The 19842-nt window shown below is 38.4% G+C and overlaps 2 protein-coding genes across 2 annotated transcripts in view; one reads left to right on the forward strand and one right to left on the reverse strand.

Annotated features, from left to right (window-relative positions):
* The window catches only part of CTNNAL1 (catenin alpha like 1), a 52269-nt gene extending 36547 nt beyond the window's left edge, over positions 1-15722 (forward strand). Inside the window, exons 10-19 of the mRNA XM_030445668.1 lie at positions 1004-1096; positions 1388-1538; positions 7230-7267; positions 10520-10570; positions 10664-10818; positions 11636-11684; positions 12434-12490; positions 12634-12753; positions 14418-14501; positions 14603-15722. Of these exons, the coding sequence (XP_030301528.1) occupies positions 1004-1096; positions 1388-1538; positions 7230-7267; positions 10520-10570; positions 10664-10818; positions 11636-11684; positions 12434-12490; positions 12634-12753; positions 14418-14501; positions 14603-14764 (960 nt within the window). The 3' untranslated portion in view covers positions 14765-15722. The remainder of the gene's footprint in view (positions 1-1003; positions 1097-1387; positions 1539-7229; positions 7268-10519; positions 10571-10663; positions 10819-11635; positions 11685-12433; positions 12491-12633; positions 12754-14417; positions 14502-14602) is intronic.
* Positions 15723-15814: 92 nt separating this feature from the next.
* ABITRAM (actin binding transcription modulator) lies at positions 15815-19764 on the reverse strand. Its single transcript, XM_030445670.1, has 6 exons — positions 19692-19764; positions 19562-19613; positions 17119-17248; positions 16304-16380; positions 16163-16232; positions 15815-16094 (listed from the first exon to the last, which is right to left on the reverse strand). The coding sequence occupies exons 1-6, from the start codon at positions 19738-19740 to the stop codon at positions 15969-15971; spliced, it is 504 nt and encodes a 167-aa protein (XP_030301530.1). The 5' UTR covers positions 19741-19764; the 3' UTR covers positions 15815-15968.
* Positions 19765-19842: the final 78 nt, after the last annotated feature.

The raw sequence follows: 19842 nt of genomic DNA on the forward strand, positions 1-19842 counted from the left end.
TCAATTCCTTTCTTAGGTTTTTCAGGCAATACAGTAGAGAAAAATAGGTATTTTAATTTATTTTTTTAAGAGGTATTTAAGACAGTGTGCTACATGGTTCTGCTTCAGTTCTATAATCTGTCACAAACTGTGGTTTGAGATGGAAAAGAAGTAATTGCACAGTAGCAGACATATGGATCAAGATTACAAATCTTAGTAACATGGGGATGCCAGACATTACTTATGAGAGGCAACTAATTACTTCTTCCTTTGTAAAAAATTCTGGTATCATATAGGGCTTGAGGATTCATCTTGAAAATATGAATATGCAAAAGCATACTCTCGAACTTCAGGACTGGCAAATCAGTGCTGTGGTTTTTTTATTTCTTTAATGTCCCCTTTTTCTGAGAGTAAATAATGTTTGTATGTGAGGCCTTAGAGCATTTCTGCTGATGCAGAGTGAAGTTACTTTCCTATGTCCTGTCTCAGTCTTATAAATTCTCCTTTTGATCAAAAAAACCCAACAAACTTTGGTGTTCCTTCTCATCCCAAAGTTCACTCTTAGGCTTATAATAAAAAAAAATTAAAACAAAAACAAAAAAACAACACCCCCCCCCAAAAAAAACCCTTGAATTTTGCTTACTGTTAAAGGAAGCAGTGTTGCCTAAATTACTTTGCTGATTTACTCAGAGATAATTCAAGTCCCCTGGATGATGACAGCCTGAATTTTCCACATGGATGTCAACTGCTGAATAAGACAGTTTTGTTGAAGCCATTGATACTATTTTCCCAAGTAACATAGATTTCTGATTACTTTCAGGCTTATTCAGTCATAAATACATGAAATCATTGCTGTTTTATTTATTTACTAAGACTTCCTCCTGGTGATTTCCTACACATTCCAAGTCAGGATATATCCCTGTTTTATTGTAGATTCTTCCTGAGAAACACTTCAACTTTGTGTTTGTGCATGTGCACCTGTTCTCACTACTAATAAAAGCATCTTTTTCTGGGAAATATTTAGATGTGTCGCTTGCTGAGACATGTTTCTGGAACTGAGCCCCTCGAGATAACTTGCATACATGCAGAAGATACTTTTCAGGTCACTGGCCCTCAGGTATGCATAGTTTTTATCTGGCCACTTTTTCTGAAGAGAAATAAAATTTTCTTGTATTAATTTTTTGGAGACCTAATGTTGAACTGTTGGAGCAGCTTGAAGAAAGAGTTACACTTTAATGTTGGGCAGTGGTAAAAAAGAATGCACAGGCCTGCAAATATCAGATGAATACACTACAGACCCGTTAGCAGCCCTGGAATTTTGTGACTTGCCTGCCATAGGCATTTGTGAATTCCTGTGCAACAGTATTTATTGGGACTTACAAAAGAACTTCTTTTGTTCTCTCTCTAGATAATTTCTGCTGCAGAAACACTGGCATTACATCCATCTAGCAAGATTGCAAAAGAAAATCTTGAGGTGTTTTGTGAGGCTTGGGAATCTCAACTGAGTGACATGTCTTTGTTGTTAAGAGAAATCAATGATGTGTTTGAAGGAAGAAGAGGTAAGAATGCTATGTACAAATAGAAAAACGAAGTTTGTAAATCATATAGTCTAAGAATTTTAAGTGTGATTTAGAAAATACCATTTCTGTAAGAGTGCAGTAAACAGTCCCACATCCCATATGGCAGTGTGGAACCTATGTGGCAACATGCACATACACTGCTTTTGCACAGAAGTCAATTTACGGTGCTCACTGGATTTTTATATTTTTTTTAAGAAGCAACAGCCAAAAATTTAAAGGTCTTATTTATATAACATTAGGTATGTATTATATATTAGGTATTCCAGCAAAATCAAATGGAACAAGGGATACAGAAGATTTCAAAGGATTTGAAGGATACAAAAGTTTTTCACACAGCTCTTTGCCAGCCATGTCCAAATATTAGGGTTATAGGGCTTTCACCTCAGGTCATGACAATCAAATTATAACTTGAATTGTATGGCATGTTTAATTTCCTGTATTTCTGGAAAATATATGCATATATGTATTTTCTATACTATTAGTTTGTCTTCTGTTCACTTCATAATGTAGTGAATGTAGTTATTTGATTTTTAAACTGCTGTCCTTTCTCCTGGATGGAATCTCTGACGACTCTGCACAATCTTGGGATATTTTCTCTGGTTGGTAAGTTTATTGGTATTTGTACAACATGTAGAAGAAAACCATGGAATCTTAAGAAAAAAGAATTTGTGTTTACTTTTAGCATAGGGTAATTTACCTTAAAAATGGAAGCTGTTTTGTTTTCCATTTTTATCTAACTTAGTTCTTTTTCCAGATGATTGTCTTTAGTGTAGCCTGTCATACTTTCTGTGGCTATGTGTTTGTTTTAGTTTTTAAGGAGTAATTGCATACAGATAGAATGTAATGTATAATAAATAATGAATATCTTGTATTTTTAAGAAGATTGCTCAGGTTTAAATGCTAAGATTAGGCAAGTACAGGGACTTCATTTTTTGTATCTAAGATACAGAAAAAGTATTCAGGTTAGATGACACTTTATTAATGTTACAGTACTTCATCTTGCTATTAATATGAAACCTTTTTAATTTTTAGGGTTTGTCAGTTTTAACTTTCTGTACTTGAGCAGATTCTTGTGTCACCAGTTCTTTCCTGCCAGCTTTTTTGTCAGGCCAGTGAACAGCCAACCACAGGGCAGTAATACATTGTTGTTTCTGGCTGCTAGATGAATGTGTGTCTGAGTCTGAAGACTTGTAAAAGGGAAACATTTTGAAATCCTGAGTAGTTTTACAATAATGGTGTGTAGTGCAGCTTATTGGGAGTTTGAAACATTTGAGAAATGCATGATTGTTACCTTCTGCCTTGGCCTGGAGTGCTGTATGAAGATGTGTAGCAATCAGAGATCCTATTTGTGAGCCTTCTAAATTTTAGTGGGTTTTAAATTTGTTTTGGGAGCCAAAGACATACCTGCTTTTTCTAGACATAGTGTTACATTTTATACAACACAACTTAAACCATGGCATTACTCTAATAATAATGTGTTAAATAAATATGGAATTGGCAGGGCTGATCATGCAGTTATCTGATTTTTTTTTCATATTGACACTATGGTCTAGCAGGGTTTAGTGATAGCCTTTTTATAAATTTGTGTGTGCGTGTGTGTACACAAGTGTATAAATAATACCTATTGTATTCTATAAGTTACATATTATATGTTGTAATATATTAAATGTTGTAATATATTAATATAACAGGCAACAGGTATTCTTTTATAAGAATACATGTTATACATTTACATATTATAAATATGTAAATACAATTATAAATATATATAAATGCAGACACAGAAAAGCATATACTTGGCTCTCCAAACAAATAGTTCTTAAAGTGTTGTGGCAGATTCCCAGCCTCTCCTGTAGCTCTTCACTTGTGGCTGCTGACAGCAGATAGCAGACTTTTTCTTCAAGTGGTACTTTCAGATTTCTTTAGGGCATCATTTCACAAGCCAGCCCAGTGTTATGGCTTGAAGGAGAGAGAAGAGAAAGGAAAGGGCAGGTGTTGCTGAGTGTGTTAGAGGCTATAGCATGTGTGGGCTCTCATGCATGAGCAGTGAAGACTATGTTCTGCTTGGCATAGCCAGGTGAGTCTGTTTTTGTTTGTCTCTCTCATTTCCTCAGTCATTCTTTCAGCATAAAGTTTTCTGATACCACCATTGGTAAGACAGTAAGCATAGCTTGTGTTCTTCCTATGGCCTTGGGTGCATTAGGTCTTGTATTGCCAAAACAATGCTTAAGGAATCCATGTCTCTGTTTCACTGTGGCCCAGCCTAGTAAGGGGTTTCTCTCTGAATCTGGATTGTTCCATATTAACAGTCAGTTATATCCTTAAAAATAATTCGGTTCTCTGTGTTCACCCATCTTCTACAAAGTTTTCCCTCTGTATTGTGGGCTAATGTTTTTTTTTGTTTGCTTGTTTTCTCTTGTTGGACTTGAGAGTGACTCTTGTCAAGGAAAAAAAAAAAAGGAAAAAACCACCCAAATATCCCTACCTTTTTGCTTCCAGAAAATATTTTAAGGTTAAATTGCCACTTTAAACAGCTTTTTCTCTAAGAAAACATGACTGACTGATTTTATTCTTCTTGTAACTCATGATACTTGTCTTAATGTTGAGGCTGGTAAAAGTGTCTTTATTTTACACACTCTAATGTAACAAGTGCTTTATTACTAGTAGAAATGTGATTGTGTAAGAAAAGATAGAACTATAGTACTAAGGTATTTTTTTTTCCTCCTCAGCTTAAAAACTTGAATTTTTGTACTATCAATTTAAATGTTAGGCTTCGTTAGAGAGTTCAGAATACAGCTTAAGAGGCAAATACTGAATGGTGATTAAATGTGCTGGACACATGAAATAAAAGATGCACTTTCCTGATTACACTGATTTACATTGTTTATACTAATTTCCTTATTTTTACAAGCAGTTGTGTAACTCCTGATCCAGTGTTTCCTTCAGCAAATTAGATATTCCTTAATAGTAGAGGTTCAAAATTCACAGGGACAGAGAAAGTTTATCTTGCAAATAACATTTTAATGTAGTTGCATTAGATTATGCCAAATTGAAGTGTTCTTGTCTTTGGAAGAAGGGTGCACGTGTGCATAGGGGTAGGGTAGGTTGGCAAACACACCACAGCCCAGCAACCTTCACGTGTATTTTGCAGATGTCTCTGTGCTTTCCAGAACTGTGCAGTGAGGTAGACTTGGACCTCTTTTGATTAATCCTGAATGACTTTTTAATTTAATGGTGTGGAGGACTATTCTGCATCATGTTGGTGTATCAGCTGTGCAGAGAGCTGAGAAAGACTGGCTTAGGTTAGATACTTTGAGGCTCTTTGATTAGGTCATTCATCTCAGTTAATGAATAGGGGTTACAGATTAGAATTTCAGAGGTTATAAATTAGAGGTCTAGAAAGAAGGATGGAAGCAAGAATTCAGCCATTCTAGTGGATCTTGGATAAGAGGTGAGAGCAAAAAGCAGAATTTAGAAGTTGAAACAGACTCATTCTGGAGGGAAAAGTGTAAATGGATCTACTAGAAAGCAGAAAACTGGAAGACAAAGAGGATGAACTAATAAAAATTAATTTTCAATTAAAAAGGAGGAACAGAGAAAACACATTTGGAAAAGCAAAGGCAGACTGGAATACATAAAAATACCATAATACGGCAAAAAGCCTTCTGCCATTTTAGTCCAAATCTGACTTATAATTAAGGAAATTAAATACTTGAAAAATACATGATAATTCTTTTAATGGAATAAAATAAAAATTCTGTGATAATACTGATGTAATGAAGTGTTTTTTGATGAAGGAGGATTATCTCCAGCTCAAGCTGATCTGCGCTTTTGAAAGGTCTGATATCTGTGGGTACAGGTGGGTTGTGAATGTGGTTTCTGGGGTTGGTTTTTGTTTGTTTGTTTTTTCCTGTGTAAGTGTGCCAAGAAATAAATAGATTCCTCATCTTTTTTAATCTGGTGAACAGATAAACCTTGCAAAGCTGAGTAAAAAGAATTGCTTGAAGAGCAAAACCAGTTATTTTATTTTTTGTATCTGTTAATCACCTCTTTCCATTTGGTTTCCATAATTTTGAAAGCCCATGCTGTGTGTGCAAGTGGTATATCCTTTCAGTATGTGTTTGGATTTCATTTGTTATGTCAAAGCTTTCTGTGTTTGAACATACTTTAACACAGTACAGCAGATTTTTACATAGTGCAAAGGAGATCTTTTATGTTACAGCATTTTAAATGTACAAGTTAGCTTTTGTTCTTGGTAATATCATACGTGGTTTCTTACATGCCCTTTAGCTGCTGTTTTTGATATGTAGGATGTTGTAAATCACTTTTCATAATTTATGTCAGTCTGCAGTGAGAAATCCTGCTTGGATGCATGTTTGGGCAATTGGTATCTGAATTGCTCTGCATTCCGAAAGAAATAGTTAGGCAGTGTGTGCCCTGATTACTCAATCTTTTTTAAAACTGGGTATGGCAAGGAAGAGGTGATTTTTAGAAAGGAAGAATTCCATTTTTCATATTCACAAAAGCATTGAGGGATACTCGTCAACTTACTGAAGTTTTGGTTTTTAGGAGTCAGTTGCCTGTACATGGAGCTCATGATCATTCTGTGATGTCAAGAGCATACTTTCAAAAAAGTATGAATGCCCAAGAGACCTGTTTTCTGAGGACTCAGAATGGAATTACTCCAGGAGTAATATAAGAGGAGGGAACAGGAACTGTAAGGGGGGGTTTATTGCCTGTCCTTTGTCTGTCCAGAGGCATCATCTCTCTGCAAACCTGATACCAATACCCATCATAGCAGACCTTCTTTTCTTAAGGAAAAATAAATTTTTTCATTAGCTCTTAAGTTTTTTGTGTATTTTAGCAGTCTTTCCTCTCCCAAGTCTATTGTAATAAATGTAACTCTTCATAGATAGTTAAGTTTTGTGATTACTGGAGCTCTAATTTGAGACTGAATTCTTCAGGCACTCTTTGTTCTTGCTGAGAAACTGTTCCTAACCAGTTTTAGGTAACACTTAAAGGGATTATTTTATTTTTTTTTCCATTTGCTTTACTCAGACTTGGAATATCTGAGGCTCTTGGGGATGTAAGAAATAATTCATAAAGTATGTAAAATGCTATAGAAATTATTTTTTTTATATAAAATGCAGTGCACATTGAATATGTATAGAAGAGTACAACATGAGGGGTTTACTAGCATTACTTAGGAAACCCTCCCTTGGTATTTCTCACTAGTGGCATTGGCAACTCCTAATTTTATACCATCCAACAGATGAAAAAAAAAAAAAAAAAGACTTATGTGGAACTACCACTGTATTCTGTACTTTGCAAGAACGTGTATGTAGCAGTAGCTACTCAGTTTCTGAAGTGAGTTTTTTTACTTGCTTGGGCACTGCATGCAGAGAGCTAGAAATATTATTGAGGGAAACTGTTTGGAGGAGCATTCTTAGCTGCCAGTTGCCAAAAGCTAAAATCTGAACAGTGCAGTTCTTGGCCCTGCTCTCTGGAAGCAGAGGCAATGCTCTGCAATATTCAGAGAGGAGGAACTACAGGTAAGTAACTTGCTTGTATAGTACTTGAGCAACTTGAGGAAGGATGAAGTGAGGCATGTGATCCCATTGATTAAAATCTGCATACAAATTTTGGTGTAAATGTGTGTGTTCTTCATAGGAGAGAAGCGTGTCTACCTATCACTGCCCAGACCAGGGGTAAGTTGGTTTTGGGATTGCTGTATTTACTTTTTATCTGCTGTTAACTAATTGACTTCTTTCTATGTTACACCTTGATAAAGACATTTTATTGGTAACATGCATCTTGACTAAATGGCTGATGTGAAATGACCTTTCATTTCTGTTTGTTAATATGACATTTTTAGCTACATATTCAACTATAATTCTATATAATTAAAAAAATGCATTGTTACTGTTAAAACAGAGAACTGCAACAGGCTGGAAAAAAAAAGTCTTGATAGTCTGATATTTTTAATGTTGTTGCCTGAATTGGCCTATTTGGAACAAATGGACATGTTCTAGCCTGTTGTAGGCTCTTTGGATAATGGGTTCTTGTTTCTTTCTTTGATCTTAAATGCTTTAATGCAGAAGAAAAAGCTATACTAACTGTTCAGGTTTAGTTGTGAAGTGATTAATATCCTTAGCTATTATAATTGATAATGGATTGTTTCTGAGTACATCTCTGTGTTACGAAACCTCCTAAACATTGTTATTATTGTGTAGTCAGTCATTTGATTCACTTGCTACATACTGAATCTTTTCATGGGTAGGAGAAAGGGGGAAGAATATTCTCAGATGGTACAGTAAGCTCTATTTTGTTTCTTCATCTCCTTGTTTTCTTTCCTTAACCTGTAGTGTTGAGGAATTCAGGTGTGAAATGATCCCGACTCCATGTCTCCTGTTGTGCAGTTCTGTGACTTCAAACACAATATGCTATTTCTGACCCATAATGAAAAGAGAAAGAGAAAAGGTCAAACATTATAAATCCAATCTTCAGATTTAAATAGAATACAATATTAGGCTGAGTGAGCATGAGTGAACTAAATAGTGAGAATGGAAAACAGATCGGTTCAGTGACTTTCGAAAGCGTCTTTGCCCTTCACCAGTCTGACTAAACTATATAGCTTCTGGATTTCAGCCAAAATTTAAGGAGATGTGTGAAGTCAGATTCCCTCTTACTGATTCATATGCCTTTTAGAAATACTTTCAGTACATCTGTGTTTCCAAGATTTAAACAAATCTGCTTGTTGTAATTTGAAAGGTTGCTGCCCTCTTTTGAATTTTGCAAGATGCATAGATTTGGGGAAGTTATGTTTAGTGGGCAGCTTGGAAGTAGACAGGAAATGTAGATTACATCCGTAAGACAGTCGAGTTTGTTCACAGAGTAATTTCTTTGCCTAAGTGATGCACTGACCTTTGGAACTGCATCTCTTCCCAGTGCTGTGGCTCTTGGTACTTCCTCTTCTCTCCCTGTTGTCATCACAGGAGTCTACAGTGCCTGGCTAAGGCCCATGCTGTCTTGCACAGTAGTCACACTGTATCTCTCAATCTAATTAAATTACATATTATGCCACACTTGTTTCATTGTGACTCTGCTCTTTGCTGGTAATGATTGGCATCCATTCAAGGCCAGGTTGGATGGGGCTTTGGGCAACCTGGTCTGGTGAGAGATGTCCTGGCCCATGCAGGGGGTTAGGAACTGGATGATCTTTAAGGTCCTTTCCAACCAAAACCATTCTGTGATTCCATGATTACTCCATCTTGTAATTGAGGACAGAGCACTAGTGATAATTCATGTAAGTGCTTAATGCACAGTTATATTTTTTCTGTAATATTAGGTGTTACTCTGCTTTAAAAACATTATTTGCATATCTGATTTTTACCAATTCTCCTATTCAAATAGTGTGAGTGAACACTAGAATGGAAAAGACTGCAAGTCTGACAAACGGTCTGAAGTTTCCTTAGTTGTTCGTGGATAAAAAAAATTATATGTGCTACAGTGCTGGTTTATGTGAATACCCTCCACGCAACAGCTTAAATATTTGTCGTACCTTGTGGCCCAAAATTTGCATTTACATAGAAATCTAGTTTGGCTCTGCATTCCTTTCTTCTTTTAAGACTGCCTTAAGACCAGCATTTCTTGAATTGCATCTAAGATTCAGTATGGTGAAAATTAAATGACAGTTGAATCTTACACTTCTTGCTAAATCTTTCTGTGCAAGGTCAGCATTTCTAATACGTAGGCAGAAATTACAGTGTCTAATTCTTAAGATTGAGGATATTTAAATATTTGGGAATGGGAAAAGAGAAAAGGCATGAAAGCTAAACTGAGCAGCAAATTGCAGTAGGAACTTCAATAGTAGTAGCAGTACTCTATTTTTGCCTGGAATCTTGAAGTGAGAAATGGAGGCTGCACTTGGAGCTTATTTCTGATAGTGCTTTTTTTTTTTTTTTCCCTGGGGTCATGACTGAGCTGAATTCATTGCCCAAGTACTCCCACTAATGAGCAGCAGTTCTTCTGGGGTTGTCAGACAAGGATCTCAGTCCTGCACTGTTATCATCCAGCCTCCTTCAGTGGTTCACAACTCTCCCAAGTTATGACACCAACTTTGTACATTCCATTCCTCTGCACTCCAGTGCAGTTTCCAAATGGAGACTGTGGCTCCCATGTCTGTTATTTTTTGCTGTCTTTGAGCAGTGACAGCACCAGTACATGAAGTTAAAGCCAACAGCTGCTCTTCTCTACATGCAAATTGCTTTGAAACAAATTGAGTGTTACTGTGTTATGCAGTTGTCAAGCTCTACTTTATCAGATATTCTTCTCACATCACTTCCACTAATTATTATTTCATCAGAGCCAATATTTGCCTTGCAGCCAGACTGGTATTTCAGATGAGTTAAAGAAAAGTTCATGACTTAAATAAAAGAGGGAAGCCCACAAAGATAGCACATTGCCAGGATGTGTTTCCAGTATTCTGCTGACACAGAATAAGGTGCTACCTTGTCACACCAGCATTTAAATGGGTTGTATCCTGGATAAGCTTGCCACTGGCTTAATCAGCTTCCAAGTCCCTATTATATCAATATCATCTTCGATAGAAAAAAATCAGTGAGTACTTAAGGCCATTTATTTAGTCTTAAGTATTACTAAGGATTTAGAGGTTAATGGAGAGAGGTGGTACTGCATGAGGAAGTGAAATCTGAGAACTGTGGAAGAGGTTTTCTGTGAAACCCTGGGTGTCTGTAGACACAGACCCTCTTTCCATATGCCATTTGAAGAGAGCAGCCAGATCAGCATGGGTTCCTCAGCTTATACTGACAAGTTTGTCTGAACCACTGGAATTCTCCTGCAAGGTCTGCTTCTGAGTATAAAGCCATCTCTTATGATTTATTAGAAAAATTATTACTTATTCCTTTTATTTAAAAATACTATTTTTTTGTTTGAAACAGAAGCATAATGCAAATCTGAAAGCATTAAAGCCAGTCAAACTAGATACTGAGGTAAGATGCCATCATTTTATTAAAAAAACTTTTTTTTTTTCTCATCTGAAAGATATATTTACTAAGTACCATACCTATGGTTACCATTTACAGGAACAAGCAAAAATTGCAAAACTTGGATTAGAATTGCATCTGCTCACATCTGATGTGGATTCTGAGACAGAGAAATGGGAGGATCAAGAGAATGAGATCGTGCAACATGGACAAGGCATGTCAAGTATGGCCTACTCCATGTATTTATTTACCAGGTAATTACACCATATGCAGCATGTTTTGGTGGGAAGAAGAGCATTAACAGTATTTATAAGAAATCAGGTTTAGTTGGCATATCTAAGGCTCTTGGGGATATATGAAATAATTCGGTAAGTGTGTAAAATGCTATAGAACATTTCATTTTTAGAGTGTAATAATTGGGGCACATGTAGAAAGGAGCTCTAAGTTCTATCCTTAAGCTTTATAAATTCTTGTAAATTTTCTAAATTCTTATAAAGCTGTTTAGTAATAAAATGAAGGGGTTTTAAATAGTTCTAAACATCTTTTTGTTGCAGAACAGCTATTTAAATATTTATTGGGTACAGAAATAAGAAAACATGTTCATAAATACTTTTAAAATTAAGGATACTAAAGCAGAGTTAAGTAACTGTAGATTAAACTGATCTTATGTGTACTGAAAGATGTTTTTCTGAAACTTGCCCATGCAACATCAGCTTTCTTATTTAAGAATTTAAGTGGGAGGGGGGATTTATAAGGGTTGAGATTTTTCTTACCTGCTAGTTCAGTTATACTCAGTATGCCAGAGGCATGGATTTCTTTTCTTGTTCAGCTGATGTGAACTGAACCATTGCTGATTTCCCAAGAGTGCTCTAGCCTCTGAGGTGTTTATGTAATATTTTGAAAAGCAGTTCCTGTTGTTATTGTTGTGCTTAGTATCTTCTGAAATATTGATACCTTACAGTTCAGTGGTGAGAATGGGAATGAGAGAGATACTTCAGATTATTCAAGTATCAGGCAAAATAACCTGCAGTCTATACATAGCCTATATTCTGTTTTCCTTATTTCCCACAGAGGTGAAGGACTTCTGAAAACTACTCAAGATCTGTTTCATCAAGCAGAGGTAATATACTTTTAACAAAATAGGAGTTAGGCACTGTGTGAAGAACACACTGGAACTCAACTCTCTTGATTCCTTACTCATAAATACCGTGTACAGTGAATTGATTGGGAACTGTAGTTTTTAAGCAGCCTAATTCTGGTATGTACTTTCCCAAAGAAAACATTTCATTGAACTGACAGATTCCAGTGAGGAATAGAGATGGCAAACTGGCATTATGGAAAATATTGTAGACTTCAGTGCCTTAGTGGTGTTCATTGTGTTTCTTAGCTTGGTCCCTGATAATGTTAATGGATACTCCATCCTAGTCTGACCAGCAGTATTTTCACAGGAAAGAAAGAAAATGTAAGTATTTGAGTAATACAAACAAAAGACAAGGGGCCAAATGAAGGAATTTGCTGTGATATTTCTCAGATACATGCCAGGGTTTTAAGAAGAGACTGATTTCCTTTGTCAGGATAGTAAGCAAACATGGCAGGTGTCATTTACCTGCAAAACTCTTGTGAGGTACTACAGTGCAAATAACAATTGGAAGTCAAGGGGGTTTATCTGTAAATGGAATTCTGAGATAAGCTATTTCAGAAGTCACTGCAAACCACTGACTTGTTAATTATAAAAATATACAGCTGTTTACAAATATTTCCTGCTACCTTTTTACTTTATAGTATGATATTCATTAAAACAACAAAGAAAAAGAGCCTTCTCCTCTTTCATTCTGATCCATTTTACTACATGTTTTCTCCTCGTTTCAGATATTTGCTACAGAGGGCACAAAGCTTGCTTCAGCTCTTCATGCCTTTTCTGATCAGGTGATGTATGATCTCTAAAGCAGCCTTTCAGCTTCTGACAGTAGTAATAACTGCTTAGAATCTGGTTGTCATGTCTTCTCCGTTAACTTAATGTTGGAGTCTTGTAACACAGAATGGTTTTGTCTTCCTGAAACACATTTCAGGTACATGATGATGACAAATCTTTGCTTCTGTTGGAGGCTGAAAAACTGATCTCTATGTGCAAACAGCTCCATGTAACAGCTAAGGCTTCTGCTCAGGGAAAAAGTGCTACATTTACAAAGGTAAGGTAAAAATTATAAATGCTCCTGAAAGCAAGACCTAACTTGTTTTGAAATAATAACCTGCTAATTTATACTCCTGTGGAAGTATGAAACAGTTAATGACAGCTGAATTTCTTGGATTGGCAGAGGACCAGAGAAATTAATAAGTACAAAATTTTATGCTGTCATCAAGCCTTTTTCTGTTACGCAGTATGTCATAGTTGCTCTTCCTTATGTAGAAGCAGACTTAAACTTGGAAGTACTGTTTTGCACTGTTTTGAGAAGCTGATGTGTTAAATATAGAGGAAGAGCAGTAAGAGCTGTTCCTCTTGCTGAAAATGTTTTGTCTATTGGGACATCCCTCACTGTTAACTATCATCTAAGCCATGTACTGCACAATCTGGTCTCAGGAAGGTACTTCCTTCAGCATGGGTACTACTATTTTTTTTGTTTGTTTTTTTTCCCCTCCATCAGAGAAGGGTTATTGTAGCAGGAGGAGCCCTTCTTGCTCCTAGGGCTGATCCTGAGGCCTCAGGGTTTAGCCCATTCCTGGATGATGTCCTAGGGCTGTTCCTGGGGCTCCAGGATCTACCCCTTCTTGCCTGCTCCTGGGGCTCCTCAAGCTGTGGGCTTCTCCATCCTCACTGAAGAGTGAGAGCCCTCTCCGTGGGTGTCAGCTGCTCTCTTATTGGCCCCCTGCTCCTGCACATGCTCAGGAGGGAGGCCAGACACAGGTGAACCCACACCCACTCATCAATAACTCAGGGCACCTGGTCCTGTCTCACTACAGGTTATACTGGCACCCAGCATATATGGAAGCCCTACAGGCTTACATTCATGTTTTCTTTAAGGAGCGTGGATATCAGAGTTTTGTGTAACAGGCTGAGTGACCACAGACATAAACATTGACAGTCGTGTTGAAGGAAGTTTCTCTACTCCTAGCTTTTCAACTTTTAAAAATCAACTTTAAGAATCAGTAAAATAAATAATAGGATTAATTTTTTTTCCTTTCTATTACTAGAAATACTCAAATTATCTTTTGGGTTTTGGATTTCGCTGTTAGGGGGAAGTTCATGGAAATGTTGCCTTCTAAATGGCTTGGTTTGTTTTACACTGTCCAGCTAACCTAAATGGGAACTCTGAGTCTGTTTATACAGAGTGTTGGGCACAGAATGATAGACTATCAAATTAATTTTTCTTGAGGCCTCACACTTATGGCTTGTGCTGAGAGGAGACAAAACCTGAAACGCTTTAAGCTTTAGCTAGCTTTTAGTGTTACTGATATCAAGGTAAGGCATACATAATGTATGGCTTTCTAAATCATGCTGACACGATATAAAACAAAAAGCATGAAGAATTTTATCACTTATACTTGGATGGTAAGAGCTCCTTTCCAAGACATTTAAGTTACTGTTTATATTTTTATTAGTTGTTTCTCCTGGGATGCATGTCATTCTCTTCTGCTTCCTAATCCAAGTCTTGGGTTAACAGAAAGGATGCTGTTGCTGTACAAGAACTGTGTAGAGGAATCTTAAAAAGCTAGGCAAGCCCTTTTGATTATAAGGGATTTATGAAGCAAAAATATAACCTGCCCAAGCTTGAAACAAATTATTCCCTCATGAATTAAATAGTTATCTAATAAAAAGTAATCAGTGGTCTTTCTGTACTGTTACTGCCTCGTTCAGGTTGATGCATGCATTCTGAAAACAAGAAACGTGATGACTTTGTTATGTCAGCTTCTTCCACTTTGCTGCAAATTACTAAGAAAAGTGAGTACTTGGTTCATCTGCAGTATTTTGAAGTTTGGGGGTTTGTTGTTTGGGTTGTGGTTTTTTGTTTGTTTTTAAGGAATGTTTTTATTTCTATGCAGAATAAAGCAGGAAATGGCTGTCTTAAGCCTGCTCCGCCATGGAGAGAGGACAAAATCCGAACTGGTACAAATGCACATACTCCAGAGAGGAGAGCTGAGACATCTGGCATCAAGTCTTTAGAAAATCATGTAACAAACATGACATTTTTAGAGACCAAGTAATTACAGCACTTAGAAATCCAGAACTCTTGTATCAAAGTAACAGTTGCTGAACTTTCAGTATTGCTTTCATTTGTAGAAAGTCAAACTGGGTTAATTTCTGTTAGGACTGTTGACCTTTGTCACATCTAGTAATGTCCCATAACTTGGCAATTGCAACACAAACAACTCTCATCATTTTGTATGTCTATAATGTGAATGCCTTTCCTATGCTCACTATTGATACTGGGTTTGTAATTGATGCTTAAGAATGTCTTAATGGATGTTTCAACCCAAAGATGCTGCTAGTAGACATATTATATGAAAGAACCTTGTGCTGCATATGGTATATGTAACACTGCTGTTGAAGTTTGTAAACTCATCCCTGGCCTACTTCAGTCTATGTATTTGATAAAGCAGAATCAGGAATATACTCTGAAAGGCTGTGGCCTAAAGCACTGAAATGATATCTTAGTTATACGTTATACCTGCAATGAAGTATTCTAGGGGAAAAAAAACCTCCTTTAATAGCTGCACCATTGAGTTTTAATCTTGTTGACATGATTCCTATTTCCAAAAGTGTATTTCTAAGTGATTATTACTCTGACTTAGCCTCTTTTACCATCTTTATTTGTTAGGTGTCAGTTGTTACTTTCTTTTTTATTAAAGCTCAGTGAGCAGAGTATGAAATGTATGTAGAACCACTGAAATATTATGTAGACTTTACATTATACCAATAGATGATGATGACAAACTTCTGTGCAAAGGGCATTATTTGACTTCAGGATGCCATGAAAGTGTAACCTTATGAGAAATACTTATTTTCACATTTATTTGCTCTTTGTATGTAGGCTTCTGTTGCATTTTTATTTTCAGTTGACCTTTGTGAAACTCCATATTGTATTAGTTTAGCTAAATTAAGTGATAGCTAAATCTTATTATTTTTGCCTGTTGTGCTTTGCACTGCAAAGAAGCAAAGCTGCCCGTGGAACATAAATACTCTCCATCATATCATTGTGTGTTTATTTTAAAACTTGCAGAGCTAGAATTCAGAAAAAAAGATGAAGCAAATCTTATACAAACTATTTGTTTTATTGTTGTATGAAATAAGTGTTAATGTTCCACTTTTAAAAACAGGCACAAGACCTTTCAATACCGTGACAGCTAAAGTATAAATAGAAGTAGCTTAATTAGTATAAAATATAAATCACAGCTGTGTAAATTTCATTTAAGAAGAATTAAGACGTTTCAACAACACTTCCTCGTACTCCTTCTGCGTCAGAAGTCCTTGAGTTACACTCTTGCTTTCTTCAAATTTGGGTAGAACCACTGCAATGTATCCCTCAGTTGATGGCTAAAAAGCAAGACTGAAGTAAGTAGTGAAATAAAAATTGGAAAATAAAAAGCAAGAAAGTTTCTTACCTTTTCTTGCAAAATAGTTGGATTGCTAAGAATGTTTTCATTCACTTCTATCAGTCTCCCTCGTATACAACTGCAAAAGTGTTAAGTTTCAGTAAAAGTACAAGGTATGTCAAGGAAAGAAGAAAAAGGGTAAAACCTTACCTATAAACAGTGTATTCCTCCCCATCTGAGGACGATATCCTGCACAGAGGGGCAAGCTCTGTTAAAAATTGAGCTCCCTGCATTTGGAAAAAAAAAATTAAAACCCCCCATATGTATATGCTTACATTAAATTACACAGGGCATTTAAAAGTATTACCATCAGCAACACCTAAGTTTGTAAGCTTCAGAAAAAAGCAAGGAAGTAACAGGTCACAGCAAGTGACAGAGCTGTGCTTCCCAACAAAAGGGAATATCTCAGCTCAGTTATGTCCACAAATAGATTAGAAGCTTGCAGCATCTTAAAATTGTCACAATGAAAGTTCTTGTGGGTAACAGGCCTCTAGTTTAATCAGATTAAAATTAGCAAAGAGAGGAGAAAAACAGGTAAGATACAGGTATTTAAAAACCCACCATGAAACACACTGAGGTAGCCCATCTGCTATCCAGGACTAGAACTGTTTCTTATGAACAGATGTCTGCAACTCTTTCCCATTGCAATAGAAACAATTTTTTGTCTATGAAGGCATATTTAAGGCCCTCTGTATTTTCTTATACGATGGAAAAATTACTAAAAGTGACTGTTAGCCTTGGTTTGAGCAACACTGGAAACACCCATGTTGCAGGAGCGCTGTAATAACCTGGCTGGGACAGTCAGATGGGTCACTCTTGAGAACATATAAATTGTTTAAACTATGGACAGGCTGTTTTACAATAAAATGCAAAGGTGTCTTGTCACATTTCTATGATAGAAAGGCCAGAAGGTCTCTGGCATTGTGAGAGAGGAAAAAGGAACTACCCAGATGAGAAAGCCATACCCTTTTTGACTTCCCAGAGACTTTATTCTGGAGTCTGCTGCAGCTGGCACTGATTTGGTAATTAATGCTTGTAATTGTTTTTCCATTTTGAAGAAGAGGATGGGCTTCTGCCAAGGTGATGACACAGATTCTGCAAAAAAATATGTAATTACTACACTGTAGTGTAGAAGATGCCATGCTCTGATGCTGCTCTAAGCCAGCTCCACAACTTCCTCTGCCTGTCCTGTCAGGATTTAAAGCTAATACTGACTGCTTAATGTGGGCTTCTAGTCTGAAATGCAAGTGAGATTCTCAGCGGGGTGAAAGCTGCTCTTTCACTCTGTAAGCACATTGTAGTTTAACAGGAAAGTTAAGCTGATAGTTCAGCTTACTGCAGTGCAAGTCTGGGCCCAAGGACAGACAGGTCTGGATGGGGGTTAAGCAGGGTAACCTAAAACACAATTTACCTGAGCTAATGAAGAAGAATGGAGGATAATTGTCAATTAGAGATTTTAGTTTTCTACTTACAAACTTGTGACAGGATTAAAGCAGCTTTGGCTTCTTCAGGGAATCCTGCCTCATGCCTGCTATACCAAACCAAATGTAAACTGCATTCTGACCTAAAGCAACCTGCACATTGCTGCTTTATTTTGAGATACCAGACTGGATCATCGGAAGCACTTAAAACAGTACACTTAAACAGAAACACAGCTTTTAAGTAAGCCAGAGCTCTTCTGCCTGTTGCTGTACCCCATGGAAGCAACCTTGGTTCACTCAGTCTTGTGACAGCTGAAGCAGATGCTCACTTAAGGTGATCAAGTACAGCATGCACATGCAGGACAGACCAACACAAGGTGATGTTTCTCAGGACAGCTCAAGGCTGTTAGTGCTGAGTAGTTCCAGCAGATGTGTCCTTCAGTGAGCTGGGCTTCAGTTAACCTGCTGCTTACATTTTACCTTGTTCTAAATAAGGATTATTTCTTGTCATTAAACTGGAAAGCTTGAGACAAAGGCAGCTGTAGAGACTCTGCCTACCCTCATCCCTGAGTTACAACATGCTTAGTGCACAAACGGAGAGCCCAGAACTTGCCCATGAACAGAGATGAAGTTATTCTGCTTAAGGGTTTAAAACCAAGAGCAAGGATCAGAATTAACAGAATAGTAACTACAGAAAACCACGGCACACAGAACCAGAGCTTTCCCTGTGGCTGCTGCACCCACCTCCCTCCACCATCACTCCTCTTTGCAAATTCTTGCCATGCAGCTCCCCGCAAGAGGGTGCTGGATGCGGGTGAATGCTCTCAAAACACCTGCAATGGGCACTGCCAATTTCTGCATGGGCAGTAGTTCAATTCTCTTCTTCCCTGAGGGACTAAACTCCCCAGAAATGCTCATGATGCCACCACACCTCCCCACAGTCAGAACCGGCAGTAGCAGGCGGGCAGGGGCTGGGGAAGGTAGGGTAAGGTGTGCTACTAGAGTTCAAACCAGGTACAGGGTTGATTTATTCCAAATTGACTGGAAATCCAGCTACAGGAAAGCATAAGAAATGTTCGACATTTATTTCCTACCTTGCATTCAGAATAGTACCCAGAAGTACAATTTAAAATAAGCTGTGTATAGGAAAAGCTAAAGGTTTGTTCAAATTGAGCCAATTGATTTCCTAGAACTCAACTGCACAGACCAGCTCTAACAGGAGGCTTTTGAAATCTTGCTCTTCTACTTACTACCACATAAAGGGCCCTTTTGGCAGGGGAAGATGCAGGGATACGAGAGCAGCACTAGGAGGCCTTTCTCAAATGTGTCGAGCAATACAGGGGAGGAGTTAAAATTCCACTGTTCTTACTGGAGCAGTAATTAAAGAAGGAGATAGTAAGGCTAAGATTTGCCACTCTTTATCCCATCTTCCAGAAAAATCCAGGCTCGCCTGGTATTTTCACAGAATTACCTCAGTTAGAAAAGACCTTCAAGATCATCACGCCCAAGCCATAACCTAACACTGCAAGCCCTCGACTCAGCCATATCCCTCAGTACCGCGTCTGTACGGCTCCTCAATACCTCCAGGAATGGTGACTCCACCACTGCCTTAGGCAGCCTGTTCCACTGCCTGACAAAGTGCCAGCTGTGCCCCTGTCCCCTCCAGGCCTTCCTGCAGGAGGGGAACCTCTTGGTTCGACACCCACCCCAGCTACAACCCGGCTGTAGCCATCGCTGTCCTCTCCAAGCGAAGGCGCCGGGAGCAGCTCGGGCTCAATTCTCCCCAGTACACCGCCCGCTCGGACCCAAGGGGAAAAAGGGGGAGAAGGGAGGATCTCCCGTGTCATGAGGGGATGCAAAGCAATCCGGAGGCTTCCCGAGGGTCAGAACCCCCCGGCTCTGGGTTGCCCGCAAGGAGCTGCGCCCAGGGGAGGGGGAGGAGACGGCTCCAACACCCCCCACCGCCGGGCCCCGCCGCCGCTCTCACCTGTTGGAGTGCTGCAGGACGCAGAAGTCTTCGCACGGCCGCCCCTTCACGTCTGCAACGGGACACGATCATCGGTCACCCCAGCCCCCCTCCGCCCCCTCCCCTGCCCCACGGTACCGCCCGACGGTACCTGGCTTGTACCAGCGTGTGAAGTACCGCTCCGCCCCGCCCGCCGCCATACCGCCCGCCAGGCCCCGCCCCACCGGCGCACCCCGATGACGGACACGCGGGTCCCAGCCTCCTCATGACTCGGTCCGGCCCGGCCCGGCCCCCCCTTCGGC

Source organism: Calypte anna, chromosome 2 (genome assembly GCF_003957555.1).
Source record: "Calypte anna isolate BGI_N300 chromosome 2, bCalAnn1_v1.p, whole genome shotgun sequence".
Lineage (NCBI taxonomy): Eukaryota > Metazoa > Chordata > Aves > Apodiformes > Trochilidae > Calypte > Calypte anna.

Bases quoted from the DNA above. Each gene is read 5' to 3' on its own strand.
- ABITRAM (XM_030445670.1), bottom strand. From the start codon at position 19,740: ATGGCGGCGGGCGGGGCGGAGCGGTACTTCACACGCTGGTACAAGCCA. The intron at 17,249-19,561 runs GTGAGAGCGGCG...ATTTTTTTGCAG, and splicing joins GTCCTGCAGCACTCCAACAG to AATCTGTGTCATCACCTTGG. The intron at 16,381-17,118 runs GTATGGCTTTCT...TTCCAAATGCAG, and splicing joins TCTCTGGGAAGTCAAAAAGG to GGAGCTCAATTTTTAACAGA.